At 38.9% G+C, this 22,641-nt stretch overlaps 1 protein-coding gene across 1 annotated transcript in view; it reads right to left on the reverse strand.

The window, feature by feature from the left end:
- LOC126872317 (tensin-1) overlaps nucleotides 1-22,641 on the reverse strand; it is a 181,424-nt gene that overhangs the window by 63,431 nt on the left and 95,352 nt on the right. The window contains exon 4 of the mRNA XM_050632120.1: nucleotides 16,090-16,272. Coding sequence (XP_050488077.1) covers nucleotides 16,090-16,272 — 183 coding nt within the window. The remainder of the gene's footprint in view (nucleotides 1-16,089; nucleotides 16,273-22,641) is intronic.

The following is a 22,641-nucleotide window of genomic DNA, read 5'->3' on the forward strand; positions in this document are numbered from 1 at the left end:
ATGAGACACGTTGACCAAATGTTTGTACCAGTACGTTTCAGAGTGAATACAAATAAAGGGGGCACATGCTCCTTACGTTTTACCGACGGAGACAGAGCAGATTCTTTCATTCATCTTCGTTTTATCTTTCATTCAACGACAAGACAATCTTTACACAAATAATATCAAAGTAGACGTAACGATCGGTTCGTGACTTTTTATACGCTGATTAAATAGAATACACGTTACTCGTATCTGTAAATTTCTTCTTTTAACTATTGTTTCAAAGATAAATTTCAATAACGCGATAGTCTATAAAGCGTATAGGATCGTATCTACTTCTGTTCGCTCGGTTGATGCAATAAAATCTTTCACAATAACGATTTCTTATTGTTTGTTTTAAACAATATACAGTTTATATACATATATGATTTCACAATAACGAATTTTCTACGAAAATGAAATATATGATATTCCTTTCTCGATATTGCTTATTTTATTTAGAAGCCGATATATATTATTGTGATGCATTGCGACGGTATGCAAGCAAATACCGTTTATCTAATCAATTATACCGTTGATAAAATCATCGTACTCGTATTATCTCGTCGATCTACCCCAACCAGGCGGGTGTGAACCGATCGTTTCCACCGCATTCCGTCCTTCGAGCGCTCGCACGCCCTGCTCTCGGATTACAAGCGCTCACATGATACATGTGTACTTCCGCGAAAGAGTCACTCGATGCCGGTACTCCTTCGCCTTCGTCTACGTTTTGCAAAAGCAGGCGACAACGACGCTTCCTGATTCTCGCGTTTCCCTCGTGGCGGTTTCATGCGGACGCGTCAAGAAACGCGCGATCCATCACGACCTACGAAATCAATCATCCAGGGCATTCGACTGAGAAAATCGACTGGGATTTTGTTTCGTCAGCCGATCTTTGCTTTCATCAATAATTCCTGACATCGACTCATGGAATGAATTTTTGTCTCTGAACAAATATATGCAAAATGTATAAATTAAATTTGCATAAATTTAATTTGCGAATGGATATTTGATCTGAAAATTATGGCAGTACTTGCATATTATGAAACTTTGAGTGAAATCAATAGAAGAGAACAATATGTTAGGTTGAATTCTGTTTCATAGTTTATTCACGAAGAATATCAAGCGAAAGACTATCAGGAAGTTTTTGGATAACGATGAAGATGAGAGGTAGTTTTCAAAATTTTCTTTGAATTTTTAATCTCATTATTATATATCGTTCTACTTTTGTTAATATTTTTAATCAAAGCTCTATGAAAAGATTATTTATACCAGTTTATTAATAATCTCACGAATTTCTCAAATTGTTAATTAAAAGTTTTTTTTTAACTTCCCAGCGGAATATTAAATGTTGACTCCAGTAACGTAGTAAGATTTCGTTCTCGATACAACGTATTACAAGCTTTCGTGTTAGGGTTGTCTGCAATAATCGAATAATCCGTAGTAAAATAAATCCTAATCGTGTCCAGTTAGCGAAACGCTGTATCAATAAATCGAAGCACGAATTAATCGATCGAGGTGTGGCACGACTGATCTCACTGTCCTTTCCACCTTATCTTTGTTCCATCCTTCTTTTTCCGCTTCGATCAACAGCTACGAATATAAATATGTATAACAGCATGCCTCGATTAAGCTTAATGCACGCTAATGCACACTATATTCTAAATTGTAGAATGTTTAAACACAGTTCGAACCACCGGCAGTCTCTCGTAATTCAATTTAACCGAGCAGCACAAGTTATAATTTACTTTCCGTAATGCGGTTTCCGCGGCGAGTTTCGCCTCGGCCTCGGCCTCGGCCGGGAGAGCACTGGTCGCTTAATTTGTTCGAGAACTTGTAACTATCTTGCGTCGACACGTTCCTGCTCCGGTTAATTGTTAGTCGACTCGTTTTGCACGTCACAGAGCTGCATCGGCCACCCTGAGAGAGCCGAATACAACTTTCCAGAGCTACAAACGGAAACTCGTGTTTCTTCGATTCAACGGGAAGGTCGGAGAAAAGTCCGAGTTCAGGGGGAAGTTTGTACCGGGATCAGAGTTGGCGATACCCTTTGGCACAAATTGCGAACGGGGCTTCGGACGAATCGCGTCCAAACACCGAGTTTTCAAAGGAAAACTTTGGAATTTGTGGCACACAGGAGATAATACACAGACCAGATTAAAACTTCTAATTTCCTTTTCGTGTAAAGACATTTGGATCGTGACCGTATTTTTTTTCTATATTTCTTTCTTTTTCCTTTTGCCATTCCGCGGAATCTTCGTGCCGCCCTTTGGGAAAGAAGGAAGTTTCGAAACCGGCACTCTCGGGATTCGAGGCACGGGGGAATTTAATATGCGCTCGCGTCCTCGGACACAAAGCACGTTCGACCGCTTGCAAAGCGGATAGCAAAAGACGTCCCGCAACACTCGTTTATGGTATCTAATCTCCCAGTGACAGACGTTTCTCCATGGCTTTTTCCCGCGTGTGTGAAAACCCGTGTGCGGCTGAAAATTCCGCGCCAGGGTAAACGCGTTCGCCGCGATAAAGCTGAACCGAGAATAGATAAATAACGTAAGGCGCCGGGAGGTCGTGATACGTATTCGATACATATTCGCGAATCGTGCGAGGAAGTTCGTTTTATGAAAATATCAGAACGATCACGGTATATTTTCAGTACATTCTTGACAAGTTTATGCCGGAGATAACGTTTGAAATACCGATGAATTGCAAAAATTATCGCTGTTAGAATGGTAATAAAACAAAGAGTACAATATGTAATGCGGAACGTATCGAGTTTCGATATTTAAATATTTTGATAGATAGCTATTATTAGTTATACTTATATCGTAATTCACCATGCGTTCTCGAGCCATGACATCTCGAAGCCCTAATGCGTCAACAAGTAATCTACGGTTTCATAATGTTGATGGTTTTACGAGCGAGTCGATATAAATGTTTACGTATTCATACGTAACGCGGATAAAGTTTTGAAAGATCGTATTGAAGTTTGTATTTAAATGAGCGCTAGACAGTTTTAGGAGTCTACGTACATAAAGGCAGGCTTGACGACGTACGGTCTCTATATTCTATTAATATAACAATCGAAGATAAACGTAACGAACAATTAAATGCCGATGAACCGCTGGAAACGATGATTCTTGCTCGACAAAAGAGTCACGATGATATTTCCTCTTTTTTTACGATGATATTCCAGACTCGACGAGGATGTTGAGAATATTTGTAGCATCGTGTGTTTATTGAAGCAATCTCTATTTCAAGCGTGTTACACGACAGAGGAATTTCTTAGAACGACGTTACATCCGTTTCACTTACATCATTCCATGGATAGCTCACCGGACGAACCGTCGTTAATTATCCATCATTCGCCCGTCATCGCTTCGATCAACTTTTCCAGCCGGTTCACCGGCGAAATTCTCATCCAGCTATGAAAAAACTCACCGTGTACGTGACGTGATAGTTCCGTTGATGCACGTCGCCGTTACACTGAACGGTAGACAGCATGTTGACAGCTGTCAACCACGAAAGAACTGACTGACGATCAATTTTCGTGCGCACTCGAAACTCACTCCGACACCAGGATCGACGATCGTAATACGGTCATCATTTTCGATCACGCTGTTCCCTCGATTGGATCATCGCTTCTTTAACATTCAACCGGAAGCGCATACTTATGCCAACGATTTCGTACGACAGTCATTTTATTCCATTCCATTCAGACTGAACGATGAATTTAACTAATTCTCTTGTCTCTTTTAATGTATCGTTTTGAAGTGATAACGAGGAATGGGGGGGGGGCGGGGAGGCGGGGGGAATGACGACACTGAACGATGAAACGGAGAAAGGACGCGGCACGTTCGATGGCAAAAGCCGACGGAACTCGAATGGAGCTCGTGTCTTTCGGATCACGCACGGAACGTATAGGTTTAGGTATACGGAATGCGCTTGCGCGGTGCCCCGGCGAAGGCGCCCCAAGACCACGCTTAGTTTCTTCTTGTTCTCCACTTCTTTCTCCCTGGTCTTTCTTCCTCAACTAGACTCGTCCTTCCTCGCCGCATTCGTAGCCAACCCGTTGATAACTGAATCGACGACCATCAAACAATTTCTGCGCACGCTGTTTCAATTTTTTATCTATTTCTATGTCTTCCGACGACTGATTTTACGCACCGTAAAATTATTCATCGTAGGACTAGGATTATTATAAATCTTTGTAAAAAGTTATTTTGCAAAAGTGTAACTTTCGATCTGATGATTTTCCAAAAGTAAAATTAACAGTTTTGGAATATAAATAGACCAGAATGTATGGAAACGGTACCCTAAAACGAAATTTTGGATCATCCGTCGAAAGATTCCTCCTTTTCGTTTCTCCATCGTGATCCATGGAAGGATACTTTAAAAGCATTCGAAGTTTGATTCGAAGTTGGGACGATTGGTTTCTACGATCTCTTTCGGAGATTGAATATTTTGGCTATTCCAAGTTGGATTTTCCGTGGCTATCCTTCGTCCGTCTTTCGAATAGCAATCTTGAGAACTTGGATATTCGAGCTCCATTTGATTTTCGATATTCTTCAATCTTTCTTTCAATTCGCATGTGGGATACCTTGAAAATTTTCTACAGGAAACGACTATCTCGAAACGTGTTTATCGAAACTTCCAACAGAACACAGTTTATATCCCGTTTTATAGAGGAAAACCCGTGGTGATAAATACTCATGACTTGTTCAGATTCTTTCGCAATTTGTTATATTTACTCGTACAATTATAGCGGATCTGTTCCTCTGCAGAAAGTATAGACGGTAGTTTAAAGAATGTGTTTGTTTTCCGGAGCCCACAAATTCATATTTTAGTATCAAAGTTGACAATTAACGTTTAAGATAGAGTCCGAAAACACGAAATTACTAACTGGATCCTAATAAAGCTTAAAAACCCTGTTTCTTTCATGTACAATTGAGGAAATTCCTGGAAAATGAACCTACAGTAAACATCATAATTCACATTACATGGTAAATTTGTAATTGATACATTAGATCTACGATGAATATATATTCGGGTTATTTGTGTATTTTCTACTTAAATAATAAAATTACGAAATGTAGATTGAGCAACTTGAAGATACAAAAAGTGCATAAAATACGCAATATACAGAAATACGTAAAACATTCAAAGTCTACTATTCGCTATAATACTTACTAGGTGAGATAATTTTTTTTATATGTCCTACTATTTTAGTTATATTTATACCGTGTTTATTATGTATGTAAAAATTGAAACATTTCGTCTTGTGGATGTTCGTTTTATTCCTGTAGTTGCATAACCCTGTGTACTTTAATTAGCATTGGCTAAACCAACCAACGTTATCATACATGGCAACGTCGTAGAGGATAATATTTACGACGATGAAAGTGCTGTGAATTATCGATACGGAACAAAAACGTAAAATATCTTGAATCACTTCTCCTGCGTCGTGTGTCGCAACAGTATTCAAATATAAAAAGACAGGAAAAAGAGATGATCACGAGGAACGAGCGGTGATAAAGCAAAGCTAGGATTTTCAATGATTATTTCTTCTTGCAGAGGCTTCGATTATCGATACGAATTCAATACCTACCATCTTTGTCACTTTTATCGTTTCGAAACCGGTTCGTCTGGCCACAGATCATTTGTCTCGATCCGCTGGATCTTTCCCTCGATCTTGGTGTCGTGTCATCGTCGACCTTGATCCTCGATCGCGTTCTGATTGCTGGCAATTGATCAACGGCGCCTTCGTTAATTCACGAAAACTGGTCCTTACGTATCTTCACGCAGCATCTTCTTCTTTTTTGATAGTCATACTTGGTAATCAATGAAACAAACTGATGATCGATCTTTCAAGAAGAATTAATGTCGCGTATTTAATTAAATGGGTCCCCTTAATTCTGTGAGACGGTTGAACAGATGAATGTATTTCATTGTGGCAACCCAAGTGATTCAGCCAAGTCTTCGTTTCTACATTGTTAATCTTCGATCATCGGCGATCAATCATGATTGCTCCCGGTGATCGATATTGGAGAGGTTGATATCCTTGTAGTATCGTTTTCAAATATTTCTATCGTATTATAATTGCAGATAGACTATGAATGTTTGGATTAAAATATAATCACTAAAAATGTGGAATCTAAATGATGACTTTTTTTCGTTTATTCGTTTATTTATTATATATCATAACGGTTACTTCTCATTTTGGATATTTATATGTTCTTTGCTTTCGATAAATAAATAAATAATTTTAATAGTCGGCAAGGAAAAGAAAATCTAATTCGCCAAATTTTTACAAACTTTTCGAACTTCCAAATTTATTAATATTCAAATATTTCAGATATTTCAGATATTCGGAAATTTGCCTTCCGAGCAAATTTTTAATTCCCCTAATGTACGAACTTCATACAACATTAGCATAAATGATCGTTAAAATCTATCGATTTACTGTAATACCCAGTCAGTCATTTACCAAACCGAAGTTTAATTATATATTCGTATGTAAATACAGTCGAACATTGGTCGAAGCGTTATCGAATTAACCACACTTCGTCGCAGTTACGCGATAAACGTTTCACCCCGACATGCAAGGGTTAAAATCACACGCAACGATGGAGAACAGGAACCAAATACCACGATAATAATACAGTTCGACACTTTCAACCTATTTCCTGCGGGCATTGTATGAATAGAACTCGATCACCGGTTTGCCCGCGTCCATAATAATAATAATAATAATCGTTGGTTAAGTTCCCCCTCCCCCTCCAAAAAAAAGGAAAAAGAAAAAGAAAAAAGCGCACGCACCGTGCTCGTGTTTCGCCACCCACGCTGTTTATCGTGTTGGCAAAATACGATAAACGAGAGTGCGTGGCAAGAATGAATGTATCGAACAACGTCGATTACAGAAAAGGAAAGGGAGAAAAAATATGGCAGGCAGAAAAAAAGGAGAATCGTTTTACGCTCCACCCATTTGAATTCTTTATCGACTTCACGAATCTCCGGCGTAATTAGAAGATACCGAGACGCGTGTTCGTCCAAGATAGCCGGTTTCCAGGTGAGCCTTTGCCATTGAAACGAAACCTCCAAACGACCGAATGATATTTTACGACATGTTTAAATCTTTTTTATGCATATGGATGTCACGCGGGAGAAACGAAATTCGCATCGCGCCCGCCGGGATGATTGCATTCGTTCCGTGCAGTTTTGAATTGCGCGCGAAATGATAAAGGTAATGATACGGTCCTATTATGTATGATATTCGAAAGGTAGTGCTCTGTGTGTTAATGTTCCATGATATTTGTAGGTTGGAAGGTTTGGAAATTTGGTTGTCGAAATATTTGAGAATTAAAAAATTTGCTACTTCGAAGATGTGAAAATTTTGATCTCCAAAGATTTGAGAAACTAAAAGTTCGATATTTCAAAGATATGAACACTCAAAGAATCAAAACTTCGAACATATACGAACTTGGTGATCTAAATTGAAAAATGTTAATTTGAAGATTTTGAAATTCTAAAACTTAAAAACTTAGATCTTGAGAGCCCGAAAATTCCGCCACTAAAAAATAAAGTGTTCTTCCTCCCTCGGCAAAAACAAACCTTTAATGGCCATCAGAGAATTACCGAGACATCAATACACCCTAAGTAACGCGTTATGACCAATATGTTTTCAAAACGCCCGAGCCAAGTTTTAAAAGACAGCCATACTGAATAACCGAGCAATCTTAAGTCACTGTTCGAGACCAATTAGACCATCCATATGCAAAACGATCCTCAAAGTAATATGCTTTGTCGCTCGTTTATATTTCGAGGAGATTCGCGAATAGCGGATAGGGTGGCGCTGGAACATTTTTCACGCTACCAGCGCGAAATTCAGCGGAGGAACGAAACATTAATCGTTGGCCAGATCGGTGTGCGCCCGTGGCGAGAGGACCGGAGATGTCTCGCATCGGTTCATAAATTTCGATGCACTTAGAGAACGCTCGCAGCCATACTTTTGGTACATCGAATCGTTTCAAACTTGGTGGAAAGGGTTTGAACTGGAGTGGACCCAGACGATGGGAGAGACGATTCGGCACACGATGACAAATCGTTCACGGGAAAGAATTCCATTGATCCAAGTGCGAGCGACGACGCACGAATAAAACTTCCGATCGTCGTGAATCTCTGGCTACGAAAGTCCGACGTGTATATGTCGCGCGATACATATTCCAAGAAGTTTTCGCCGATGCTTGAGGAAGCGGGTGAAAACGTTTGGATCTCAAGTGTTCCGTAAACTGAAACTAGATTCCAGGAACATGCGTACTGAAATGTTACGTTCAAAAGTAATAGACGCGAAATCTTCGGAAACAAAAGAAGAGCGACATTGTAGTCGTTTTAATCCTAGTTTGGACAACCTTTCGAACTATCGTACTTTGCAACGAAAATATAACGAGACTTTTTGAATATCTTCATCCAATATCGAAGTTTATACAAAAGTTTTAAATATTAAAGCTTCAGGCTTATCTACATACTTCTTAAATAATAGCTGGAATATTATGATTGTGAACCTTTAATTCCTATCGTCGAGTTCTTGTCATAATTTCGCTCTAAAATAATACATGACGTAAAGTTTTGCTGATCTACAATTAGGCCGAACCTTCTCATTTATAAGCTATAAATCAAGATCCAAATTTTTACTGAATCTTTTTACAAAATTAATTATTTCTATCTTATTGGACAAGTTCAAGATTAATGGAAGATTGTTCGCATCTGTCCGAGATTTTATTCCAATTGAATGACAAAATTACAAACGATGTTTATTCCATTGATCTTCCTATAATCTTACTGTAATCCATCATACACCGTATAATCCTCTTTGGACAAGTATCACGTGACCTCATAATTTCTTTTCAAAAATAGATTATCCAGAGGAAGCAGACTCTCATCGATAAGATAATGCATTGACTGTCTTTCGAATGGAAACAAAGTAAACTTCAAGGATTAAACGCTCAGTCCGCTTTGCTAAAACGTTCGAGGAGAGAACCAAGAACGAGTGGAGAAGCCGCACAAATCTTCCAAGTTCGCTAAAGACGCCGTAATCCGTAAATCAAGACGAAGGATCACTCGCACGATGAATCCATTTATTTTACAATTTGTTGGCCTTCGTCCAATTCTCCACTGTATACTTCGATACTGTTCCGATAAGTTTCACGTAAATTTAAAGTCGCAAGAGTTATCGCGGACCTTCGTATTCTTTACAAAATAACGGTCAGTGATCGAACCAACGATACACGTGTCACTGTATTGGTGAAGTTTTAGTGAATTTTCGTATCTGTGCTCGATCTGCTAGAGTTCTGCCAATATTTTGAAATTTCACTGACGTTGCGGTAAGAAAAAGCCATTATGATCACGCGGATAAAACTCAAAACCAATCTGCAAGTGTATATAGAAGTTGCAACATATGCATAAATCTCATGTATCTAATTTTCAAAATATCGATCTTCGTGCCTTAAAACTAACACTTTGTGATTCTACTCGTGCAAAAATCATACGTTATAAGAAAAAGTTACAAATTCGGTGTGTTCCAAAACGAAGTTGAGCCCTTTTGTGTATAATCAGCTTTGGCTCGTGAATAATACGAAGGTGAATATATTAAATTAAATGAAATTCCGATCGAATAGTTGGAGGCAGCTTGTTTGCTGAAGCATAGTAACGGAGAGCGAGCACGTCTAAATTTAACCGGAAGTTAGAGGTAGCCGATAGTATGAGGGAACGCCTTGAACGAGATTACGGCTGGTGGCTGGCGTCGAAGTGGCCGCTTCCCTTTTTCCTTCTGTCGCCAAAGATCGAACCCAGCTACCCCTTTCGAACCGTAAATAAATCCATCCAGTTTACGCGTGCCAGGGCAGATGTTGCTCCGCTCGTGTCTCGGTGACGAAATGAAAACAGTCCAAGCATGGGAAACGTCTTTTTAAAGCATGGACAGTTCGAGAACAGGCTCGATTATGCACTTTCGAAAGCGCGTTATGTTTTCTTTAAGTGGATACTGCAGGCAGAGTTTATTCGTTTGTGTGTTGTTTTGAGCATAAGATTGTTGGAAGATTTAGATGCTTATTCTGCGTTTGGTTTTGTTGGGAATTCGTGGTATTCTAAACCTGTTAGCCAAGAAAGACGAGGTAACTTGTCATTCGAGTTGCTAATCTCTTGGATATAATCTCTTTATTTGGAGATTTCCTGTCTTTTTACGTTGCCTGTCGTTTCCTCTTCGAAATAAATTACAGTAGGACTCGATTTATTGCAACAAAGTTTCAAGTTTAGCGCTTGATTAACTTAATTTCTTTCAGTCGAATCTACTTTTCTGAACGCGAGTTTCTATTAGATAAATAAAAATAGTGGATACTGAGAACAATTGGCGAACTTCCATTATATGAAGCTCAATTTATAAGCTGTTTGTTCCTGATTTGCCCTAAATACAATTGTAAACTATCTGTCCTTCGATATGTCCAGGAATAGAAGAATTAAAATCAACCTAATAGAAATTGATTTGTCCTTGTTCATTTTTAACTCCGCGATTATAGAAGTTTTTCCTTAAAGAATGATTCAATTAACAATTCGTATACCATACACCCACTAAACGCAAATTTCTAACAGAAATTGCTCGGTGTACCTATCAAACAAATGTTTATCGAACAACACCCTATTCGCAAACACTCGTCGATTTATAGAAAAATGCGGTATACGACCATTTATTTTCATCGAACGTGTACGAATGCAAACGAAACGCGAATTTTCTTTGATCTATCGGCAGGGTTACGAACGCCTGCAAATACTCACAATCGTTCGCGGTTTTTCGCTTTCACGTTTTCACCGAAATAAATTTATTCATTCATACATTATTCTTAAACGTTTGAAAGGAGAGAAAAAGAATAAAATAGAAGTGTATGAAATAATTGTATAGGTTAATCGGCCTATTGTTTCATTGTTACGAACAATGTATGTCATGAAAAAATTTATGGCGACTGTTACATGAACGCGAGCAGAATTTTGTTGTTCGCCCGTGTTTGCAGAACATTCGCCTAACAAAGCAAGCGATGCAATTAAGTTAAATAAGATTAATGCTCGGCGTGATGCTACAACTTCAATGGCGAGGCATGTTTCCGCCGGTCTGTTGCAAATTCGTACGATCGTCCGTACACGAGACAACGCGAGATTAATTGCATCGAAAATGCAGAAAGGGTTGCGCGTAAAAGGAAACAAGGCAGTTTTGTTCTGGATACCCTTTACTCGATATAGGGCTTATCCTATTTGCCTGCATCAATTTTGGAGATTCTATCGCCGTATCGGCGAATCCGTCAGATTCCATGTTACCCTAGCGGTAGATACGAAAGTGTTGAAACTTAACTTTGAGACTTGGTATTTGAGAAAAAAGCTGTCGAGATAAAAGATGATTGTATCTAACGATATAACACTAATCCAATAAAGAGATATAAAAAATATTTTTAGTAATAAAATTTCACCACTCAATATTTTCATTTTGACAAATTTAAGATGTGATACCTTGTATCGAATCGTTACTACTGGCCAGAAATTTGAAATTATGCCATGTTATAAAATTCAAGAATTTCAAAGAAAATCAACTTCAAGTTTTTATTAAAACATTTTTGTAAAATGTTCATCAACTAAAGTAAGTTGTTATTGATATACCTAAGTAGCAACAATTTAAAATAATAATAAAATTAAATCGCTGGTGTATATCTTATAAAAGATATATCATATTCATTGCTATTCATTTCTTCCTATAAAACAATTTCAATTTTTACAAAATATTTGATCGTGTATCGTTTTTGTTGTTCTAACTTCGACGAGACTCAACTGTCGTTCAAAATTGTCATCTAATAACTCATCAAACGAACGTGACGTTCCACGACAATGTACTCTGTAAAAAAATCTCTAAAGCTAGTAAAAAAGTAACATGCCTGTACCCAGCTGCTAAACAGCGCGCTGCATCGTGTTCCGTCAACGCTTTAACGACCTCAACCCTATTTTCTAACCCTCGGCAAGCACTAAACGATCAGGACGTGAAACACGCGCGGCGGTCCCCCTGCGTTCAATGAACCGATGACGACTGGCAGCTGCAGGATTCTCAAGGACCTCCACCGCTTCTTTTTTTCAGCAACCCGAGCCCTCTTGACCTCGTGCCTCCCGTTTTCTTCTTCGCCGACATTACCATAAGCGGTAACCGATTTCCAAGCAGCCGAAAGAGACGACCTCCCAACGAAACTCGCGACACATACTCGTGAACTTTATTTATTGTCCTCCTCCTTTGACTTCGAAGAAACATCAAGGTTTAAACCTTGCTCAGCAAAAGTTTAGCATTTAGGAAAACAGCCAATGGGATACATTGATGATAGGAGGCTTGTCAGTAGAGATAACGAGATAGCGGAAATCGTAAATTTAAACAACTCATTTCCAAAGGGGAATGTTTGAGAAACAGATGATAAGTACTGTAGCAATATAAATAATACAATTTTTTGTGACGTTTTATTGATTTCAATCAGTTTAGGGCTATCACCAGACACATCCTGCACAGTTGATATAAATTTAAAAATTTTCCTTCTTACAAATTTATGCGAGATTCTGTTGGTTTCAGCGCTATAGTTAAGGACTAGCATCGGACATATCCTGCATGGTCGTTACGGGATTCGAGTTAGGATTTACAATTTTCCTTGTTTGGAGCGGTAAAGTGTTGGATACCTCGAATCCCCGCCGATGGATTTCTCTGATGATAAGCTCCCCATTGATGTTCTACATCTCCTGATGGGCGTTGTCCTAAATACCAAACTGCAGTCTGTTGTTCTTATCCGTATTTCGCATCGTCAGACTCTTAAAAACGGTACGTGTGAGCGATACGGTGTTAGTAATTGCGATAGGATCGCCCGATTAAGACGTTAATTAAAGATTGACCGGCTGTTCGTTTTCTCTCGTTCGCGTGGAAGAACTCCTGGTGGGTTAATTAACTCGTGCCACGACCAACGTGGCCAGGTATTGCGCCTGGTAAAAAGCGTTTAAGGATTAATCATGACCCGGTAAGACGAGCTGCTCACCTGCGCGTCTTGGAAGCCTCGCAAACGACCCACGGAACATGCTTAAGTCGCGAGGGTAGTGCACTTCTTTGCATGCTAGAAGACTGGCAAAGCCAGTCGACGTCCTGATTTCTGGCGTCGCTAATGAAAGAGAATCTCTAATGCGGTTGATTGCTCGGCCGATCGCTACCCTGCACTCTGATTACTTTTTTGCACCCAATGAATGTTGGATTTTTTTTTGCCTTCTATGATCGAGCAATGAATATTTTATTTTCAAGAAATTTATGAAGAATTCGTGAGCTTGTTCGTTATTCGGTATTTTATCTTTCGGTATTTGCTGAACAGAAGATTTTTAGGAATAAAAATTATATATTCTTTGAGAGAACCATGGCTGTCAATTTACAATTATTGTTCATTAAAATTAGTCCTATCAACTGTAAGAAAGTTATCAATACAAATATGTAAAGCATAGTCATTTTCCTCTAGTTTTAGTAAATTCGTATACCTGTTTTTAGTATATAATTTAAGCAATGAAGAGACTCAGTGCAGTCATCTCTTATTACAAATTGTTCACGATTGTTTAGATGAATCAAATGCATGTTATATCTCGTGCAACCCTTATTCAAATACAGATATATTATTCGAACACCAATATCAAAATCGATCATACGATCTGTCTCAAAAAAATGTTTCCCAATATATAATTCGATTAGCATTTACGAGACGATCGTTTAGAAGCATTCAGCCCGAAATAGTACGGTTATAATGTTTTGACGGTGGTATAGACGTCGCGTACCAAACCGGCGCATCGACTAATCGGCATTAATGCGATAATAACGTCGAGCTGCAATCGTACGTGCAATTGAACGACCGTCGATAATCCAATTGGACTTTACACCAATTGGATGTTCCGATGGAAGCGCGGCCGGTCGTTTAATCGACGCCACCGTATATACATCGTTGTGGTTTTGTTTCCATGGTCGGACGCCTGAATTCATGCCACGATAGTAATCTACTGGTTGGTCGTAATTGCTTAATTAGGTCAGCTGGGCAAAAAATAAGGATGGGATCATCGACGATTCTCCGGGAACATACAAATTGTCGTTGATGTCACCGAAATATCGTTGGTACGCCGCTTCTATCGGAATATTACGGTTAATCTCGTGGTGAGCATGATCTCCGCGAATGAAAAACAAGATTATACGCTCAACGATTGCGACACTATCGGGATGTTCCCTTGATATAACCGTTTAAAGCGGATGGCTTTAAAACGAAATTACTACGTACTTTTCTCTCTTTTCGTCGTTTATCTAAATTCCAATATCGACAGTTTTTATAATGAAACGCTGACAGCGGGTAGATTTTAGTATGCAACAGGTTAAACGTGAATTTTTCCGAAAATCTCTGCACGTTCACGTTGATCCGCTCTGTCAGTTTCAACGTAAAGAGATCCCATATAAATCAACTAATTTCTCATCGAACCCTCCTGACCCAGAATCAAATTTCACTCAGCCATGCGAGTACAATGCCACTATAGTGAAGGGTTGCTCTACTCTATTTCGGCTCCACGATTGAGTTCAATCGGATACAGCTCGAACGTCCGATAGTCTCTTACGAACAATGATGTGCATTTAATTGTACGCCTTTAGGAATACGTACATCTAACACTATACAGGATGTTCGTATACGTTGTCTGTACTTAGATTTCCAGCTATCCATACTAAAAATTGAAAAAGAAAATTTACTACTCGCACATTTCCTAGGATTTGCTTTTATCGGTGATTACGTTTTAGGATTTGCCTATCTAAATACAAAAAGCGAATATTTTGTAATAACGAAATAATAAATAACGGATTTTTCATTAAATAAATAAATATTCATTTAAAAAATGAATTAATTTTTAGAATTTGTCCATTCAATGTAGAAAGTGAATGTCTATTAATTTTTTTAATGAATTTATAACTCCTGATGGGATAAAATAAATTGTAAGGAAAACAGTGAGAATCATACATAAGTGTACACGATCTCAAGTTTTATAGGTTTCATGTGTTACATGGAAATGTGGTTACTACCGGATTCGATCGGTGATACATTCAGGACGATGCAGGAAAATACTAACTCAATTCTTCGGTGTATATTCGGGGAAAATCCGGTCGTCGCACGTGAGAACGTGGTCGTCTACGAATTTCGATTTTTGTCCCGAATTCTAATTCAAAACCTCGACTCAGACCCTCGAGATTTACGTTAGGGGAGGATGTATATATCGAGATTTCCTCGGTCTTTATATAGGACAGGTGAAATGTTATTGGTCCAGAGAAGCAAGGGATCTCTCAAGCTTTGTTACGAAGCGTTTCATCGGATAGCCTCAAACGTTTTTACACAACTTTCCCTAAAATTAAGTATATCCTCAAAATAAGAACACAACTCTTTGTATCATAAAATGTAGCTTGGCAATTTTCATTTATAAATTAAATCCTAGCAATTCCTATCCATAACAGTTTAGAAAAAAAACTGTGAAGTTTGAAGGAATTAAAAAATTGTTTTAATAGCAATTCTTTTAATAGGGATTCTGGAATTTAAATTAAAATCTTTTTTATCCTGTAACAAGCTAGAAGAAAAGTTCTGAGATTACAGGAAACTAGGAAAGAAACCTAAGAACCTTTTAGCTTAATAAGGTCGCAGAACTCTAAATTAAATTCAAATAATTTTTGCAACATGTAGCAATGTAAAAAAATATTCTCAACTTCAATGAAATTAAGGAAGCAGCCCGGTAGCCTAGTAGTTGTTTAAAGATTTCTATCACGCGCACGATATTTCACTGGCCCTTCAAGTGAATCAAACTGACCATCGCATCTGGCTTTCCTCGTGCACCAAGTTACACTGGTATTTTGTGAATCGCCGACCCGGGTCACGTTCATTCATGCCTCAAATTTGGTGGCCTTTGAAACGGTTTGACGGATGTGAGGGGATCGATAACAGGGTCAGAGCTACTTACCGCGACTTGTTGACTGTTAGTCGGACTAGGGCTCGGACTGGGTGTCGAATTCGGGGTTGAAATTTCGCCTGACGTGGGAGATACCGAGCCTGCGGTGACGGGGCCAACCGTTGGAAACGCTCGAGCCGGATCTGCCTGCCATTGCTTATGGATTTGCTGCGAGGTATCCCGGAATCTAGCACCCTACGGATAAAGCAGCAAATCGTTAAAATTCTACAAACGATTTACGACTAATAAAATGCGCTAGAATATCGAGATTATTCTAATTATCCTGAACCAAAGTAAAAAACAAATAAACGTGTCTTTAATTAAACGATATAAACCCCTCTCCTTTACAGCATCGAATGTATCTTAGTCGGAAAATTCTGTAGTTACAGTATTAAAGTCAATTAATTACCGAATTAAAAGTCAAAATGTTTTAATTAGTTTTTAGTCCTCGCAAATGTGCGTACTGTATAACACATTTTTAGCAGAAATCAAACTACATATGTAAAAATATAGTGTTCCTTTAATTTTGTTTAATCCGAACTGTAATTTTAAGTCCGTAGTATAAGAAAGATTTACTAATCACGAATTCTATGTATGTATGTGAAATATTCGAACGTTTTGCTTCAGGTGTAGTGTGATAGCAGAATGTATAATATAATCATTGGAAGATGATAAAGCAAGATGAGTTAAAAGTGTCGTCAAAAATGACGAATGTTAAACATGCGAGCCCTCGAGGAATCAGACCGCATGAATCGTTTACGCACACCTCTATATATCGTAAATCGTACGATGACACACTTCGATTAGTTGCGGATATTTGCCTTCGAACAATTGTATCGTGAACGATCGCTCGGCACGGTCCAGTGAAAAACTGATTTCGAAAGGCGCATTCATCTACGTAGTCGTAACCGAAACGAACCTCTCCCAAATGAATTACCCTAATAAGAGAAATTCTTAAACAAGAGAAAACCGTATATCACGCTACTTCGAATTTCAAAGGTGTTTAAAATAGTCGTGTTAGTTCTTTTCTTTAAACTCTGCCACGGTTCTTCTAGTTCTACGTCTTGGTGACGTCTCCTTTTCTCAACAAACAAGGAAAGTTTTAAGAAATGTTTTAAAATACAACATATAAAAATATAATATAAAATAAAATATATCTTTTTAGACATATATATTGTTTGCAAACTCAAGATATTTTGTCATTCTTCCTCTAAAGTTAATGATAGAAAAATATAATTATCTCGAAAGTAACCTAAAGGATATAATAGCCTCGCAGAGTTTTCATTTCAAGGAAAATTTTGATATTTTTTCGTATTTTTTTTACGAGAATGAACTACGGTATGCAAGAGGATTGAAGAAAGCAGCCTGAATGTAATTAATGTAACAGATTTGGTATTTCTACTGTTAAGGAAGCATGTACTTTATACCTTGCGTGGAGGTTTAAGGGTTTCAGATATTAAGAAACAACGAAGGATCGCGTGCCACGGTACAGCACGGCCAAGAGGAACATCGTTGCTTGTAGTACGGTAATTACAGTTACGCAACAACCTGCTATAGTAGCGATTAGCATAGGAGTATAATGGGAGGCGTAAGTGGAGCTACTTGGTGTACACCACACGAAAATAAAAAAAACACAGTCGTTTCTCTCTCGAAGGCACTTGAAATAAAGTATTTTTCCATAGCAGGATAAAGAATCGACAGCGTCGAGAAATCCTTTCGTGCCGCGTCGAAATTAATTTCACGACGAATGAGGATAATTCACGGGCCGGCGCTGCGTTTACCCTTAAAATTACGAGCACAATGTGCGCAATTTCTTCCATCGCGCGGTGGTTAATTACGCGTGGAATTGCACCGCCCGACGAAAGAAAGAATCGCGGCCGCTGTTTTTCTACCAGGTTAAATACACCATACAATTCAATCTTCTCTAAATTCTTCGTGCGTTTTTATTCCTCTTTCCCTTCCCTTTTTGTTCTTCCATATATCTCTGCCTTTTTTCATCCCCCCCTTTCTCTAAATAGAGGTGTTAACCTGAAACGTGTTGAAATTTTAGAATATGAAAATTAAGAGTGGAAAAAGAAAAGAAATAATCGTTCGTGGCTTGTTATTTTATTTGGAATAAAACATATCTCGTGTTTCCTTCCTTTCTGTCGAGTTGTACATGAATTTCCATACGCGCGCTTCATTAATTCAACAACGACGGGACTCGTTTAAAAATCCAATCGTCACGCATGTTTTTACATGCAGAAGAGTCTCGCGTTCGTTTCACCAGACTTCCATGCGAAAGACGATCAATCTTCCTTCGTATTGCATTTGGAAATGAGCACGATCTTCCGACAGAAATAAATCCTGCGTTTGAATCGTATAGAAACGACATTGTGAATCTTTCTCGAATTAAATTTCCGGAGATTTGAAACACGAATATCGAAATTTACTCTGATTAAGTATTTTTTTTCCAATTTCTGCGCTTGATTACAAACTAAAGCACGTTCGTTATTCCTCGTTTAGTCGTAATATATCTCGGCTAAGATTGCCTTTTCTTAGTATGTATCTGCAGCACTGTGCAAGAGCATTAGATTATCTAGCGCAAATGAAACTGTTTTACTTACAGAAATTAAAGCTGAGTAGAAGAATGTTATTGAATGGAATTTTACAGGATAGAAATTTACTTCTATCGTTAACGTTTTACTTCCAACATTTCTATTGATTCTTTCCAATTCCATTGGAAATTCTTCCTTTTAGAGAAGATTAAATCCAGAAAATACTAATTGTATCGTACAATATGCAAAAATATATAAAATACCTAGAACACCAGAATTATCTTTCAGCGGAGTAGAGTAACTTTTGATAAATGTAAAAAATCTCTATTTACAAAATATCTCTTTAGTTATATCCAGAAGGAAAATGCAAATTTGCGCAAACATTCACAATTTATAATACTTGGCTCGGTGCTCTATTCATTGCAATATTTTCAACAAATGTATGACCCAGAAAAAACCACGTGAAATCTTCAACATCTTGAAAATTCTCTTTCATACAATAGAGAGTGGAAACCTTCCCGAAACTGAGTTCGAGACTATTTGAGTTATGACTGTTGCACAGTACGCAGTATGGTATATGTCTCGACGATGGTTCGTAAATGCGGTACGTTTATCTTCTTCATGATATTATGGCGAAACGAGCGCGAACAAACGTACGAATTAGAGGCTAACGGGAGCCGCGATTGAACCTCTCGTCTCTGGCAACGAACCTCTACAGCGTCGAGTGATCCAGCACGATCGAGATCGACAGATATATTCACGGTCTGTACGGTATCGATCCCGTCGATCGTGAGGGTCGCTTACTGGAATACGGTACATCGCGTTTACACCGACTACGATTGCTTCTCGTGTAAATAAAGGCGTGGTTTTAATTAAGCAACAAGGAAGTAACACAGGGAGGGTATAACACGTGCAATTACGTAACGAGGAAATATAATCATGTAAGAAGGTACATCTTAGACGAAATACAACTACGTAAGTCGGTGCGTTTCATAGGTAAATGCAAAGTCGATAAACTAAATGCAAAGGCAAACGAACGGTAATTATGACACTTTCAGAGATTACGATTTCTACTCGGGATTATTCCAAGACTCTGCGATATAAAGTGTTCATGGTAATTGCGTAGATTAATAGGATGCAGTGAGAAAGAACCGACTATTCCAAGAAAGCTCTTCGAACTGGTCCAAAAGTTATCATAGCTTAAGTTATCATGTGTAACTTTGTAGTGTCGCTACGGTTCGGCGATGACGTTAAGATCGTATCTTGTTAAATTAGAACGAGCATACATAACAGTTCCTGTCAGACGAATTGACACGCTGTTTTTTTTTTTTTTTTTTTTTTTTTTTTTTAATAAGATGTTTTAATCGTTCCTTCTCAATTTAGAGAGACACATATTGAACTAAGGTCTGCGCTGAATTAGTTACAGATCTGAATGTGGAACAAATAAAAGTACATATTTTCATAAGAAATAAATAAAAATCGGTGGTGCTACTTCCGAAGTCTCGTCGACAATAATTTGAATACCAAAAGCTCTGGTAATTGATTCCCAAAATTCATTAGATTCCTCACGCTCGATAATTTCTTTCCCGATTATCGTAAACCTTATAACTTCGTTCTATCCTAAATCCATCAGCTTTTTAAATAACACGAACGTACTAGACACGTGTCCAGAAAGTCCTCAAACCAGCGTTGCACAAAAGTGCACTACAAACTGCATGTTAAACTAATTCTATCCTCGTTCTTATCGTTCCACTCGTTCCACTTTCAGTCACTCGAACATAGTTGTCCTCTGCGTTGCTCGGTATGCAATTACGTCAAGCGTTACAGCCACGAGCTTCGGGGTTCGAGCCGGTAAAAAATTAATTGTCTCTAATCCACGCTGTCGTTTGAGCAACGACAACAAAGATCACTCGTGGCATCGGGCGAAACGAGCAAAAAGATTAGTCGAGAGCTTCTCGTTCAGCTGCATAGGCGTCAATGCGATCCAATCAATTTCCCTGTTGCTCGTAAGTCACTCGACCGTGTTCCTCCACGCGCATATATCGACATACGAGTGTCCTTGTGGACGTGTTGCGCGAACAGGAATTACGTGATAGATAACGGTTAATCTTACAGCGTGATCTCAATGGCCAGATATCGACGTTGATAAAGGAAAACACGAGACCAGAAGAAAGAAAACGCGAGACTAACTTTTTCCTAGACCAATGTTTGACGCGATCGCCTCACACGATACGTTCCGTCCGGTTTACCTAATTAATTTAAGGGAAATCAGCATACCGTGTAATCGATTTATCACCGGAAATTTCAGTTCGTTACATATTGTGTTGGATTATTATTAATTGCCATGGGTAGATTAGAAACGCTGCCGAAGATATCTCGGAGTCAATTAGCCGATGCGTCGTTCGAGAAAAAGTAGATACAAGATTCCGATAGGAAAATATCACTTATCGAAGACCGTAGGAGTTCCCCGTGACGCGACGCGTTTCATTGGATAGAGCGTAATTACGGGACGTTTAAACTGAAATTGATTAATGATCGTGGCCGCGACTCGCCACTAATGCGCGATCGAGCTCTCGCTCGAAAAATATCGCTCTAGCATTTAACCGTAGGAATTATTTATCTACGATACCCTAGCCTTGTTCCGGCTGAAACATCAATTTGCATTCTTTCGATGACGTACAAGCCACGTGGCTTAATGGCTGCCTGCAAAAACACAGTGACCTCAAGAGTATGATATACTGCCGTGCTATTCAGGTTTATGGTTCACGTTATTTTTTTTAACTAGCTACCAATCTTTTTATTATGCCGACCAATTTTCTCTATCTACTGACTCTACGTAAGGCTCTAGATAAAACTAAAACGCCTAAAACGCTTAAATTACGGTTTAAATCGAGCTCATGTTTCTAAATAAACAATTCCTATTAAATTCCAGCTAAACAAAACTTATTGACTATTACGATGCCTGTTTTAATACCTCGCTAAAGAGATGATCCAGCTCTTTTCGTGACAGCTTTGCCTTCATCCCGCGAGCATTCCTCGCATCGAACTTGCCCAGAAACCAACCGAATTACTCAGACCGCTCGATCTTGAACCAAGACGAGACGGAACTTCTTTACAAGCCTTCTTTAACAGCCACTGTTGTTTTCTGCTTCTTCTCTTTTTTCGTTTAGACCTCTCTGTCGCGCTCTCAGAACCCGCTACTTCTTTTTAGATACACAAATAGTCGATGACGCGAGGCGAAAAATGCGACAGAAGGTCGCAAGCTAATGCCCGTATCGCACGATTGGTCTGCGCTTTTCGTTCGAGTCGACATAGTCGCGTCGACTGGTCTCGTGTCACTGGCTCTCCCTTCTCTCTCCGATCCACGGATTGGCTCGATAATAATTAACGAAACGTCGCATCGACGACGGAACGCGTCACGATGGATTCTGCAAACGAAATCGACGGATATGACCAATCGTCGCTACTGAAACGCGAGCACGACGAATTATATTCCGTCCTTGACGAACATGTCAGGGGCTCGAAGAGGCAGTTGCATCGCAATTTTTCGCTCGTCCGCAATTCCACGCCCTAAATTCGCGTGACTTCGCGCAGATAGGCCAGCAGGTCCTTGCGAAAGCGATATCGATTCGCCGCGTGTCCTCTTTCGCTGTGAAACGGCCGCTTTTACCTCCCGATGAAAACGCTCTGACGAAGCACAAACGTCGAGTGCCGATCTAATCCAAGTATTCGATGATCTGCAGATTTTACATGAACGTGAATAATACAGGTAAAATGGAGTTACAAGGAGATGAAAGGATGATCGGGAGATTATACGCGTAATACGAATGTAATAATCTTATTGTTATCGAAGGAATCGAAACTTTCCTGAATTCTTGGCGAACATCAGGTATCGTAGAGAAAAAGATGATGGATTTGTGTGAGAACAAAGCAATGATTGAGGGGACTTACGCGTGTAAATTAAATTCGATACCTGCATCGTTACTCGAGGATGAAATATTTAGTAATTTCACGATGAATCGCGAAG

This window comes from Bombus huntii, chromosome 13, assembly GCF_024542735.1.
Source record: "Bombus huntii isolate Logan2020A chromosome 13, iyBomHunt1.1, whole genome shotgun sequence".
NCBI classification, from domain to species: domain Eukaryota; kingdom Metazoa; phylum Arthropoda; class Insecta; order Hymenoptera; family Apidae; genus Bombus; species Bombus huntii.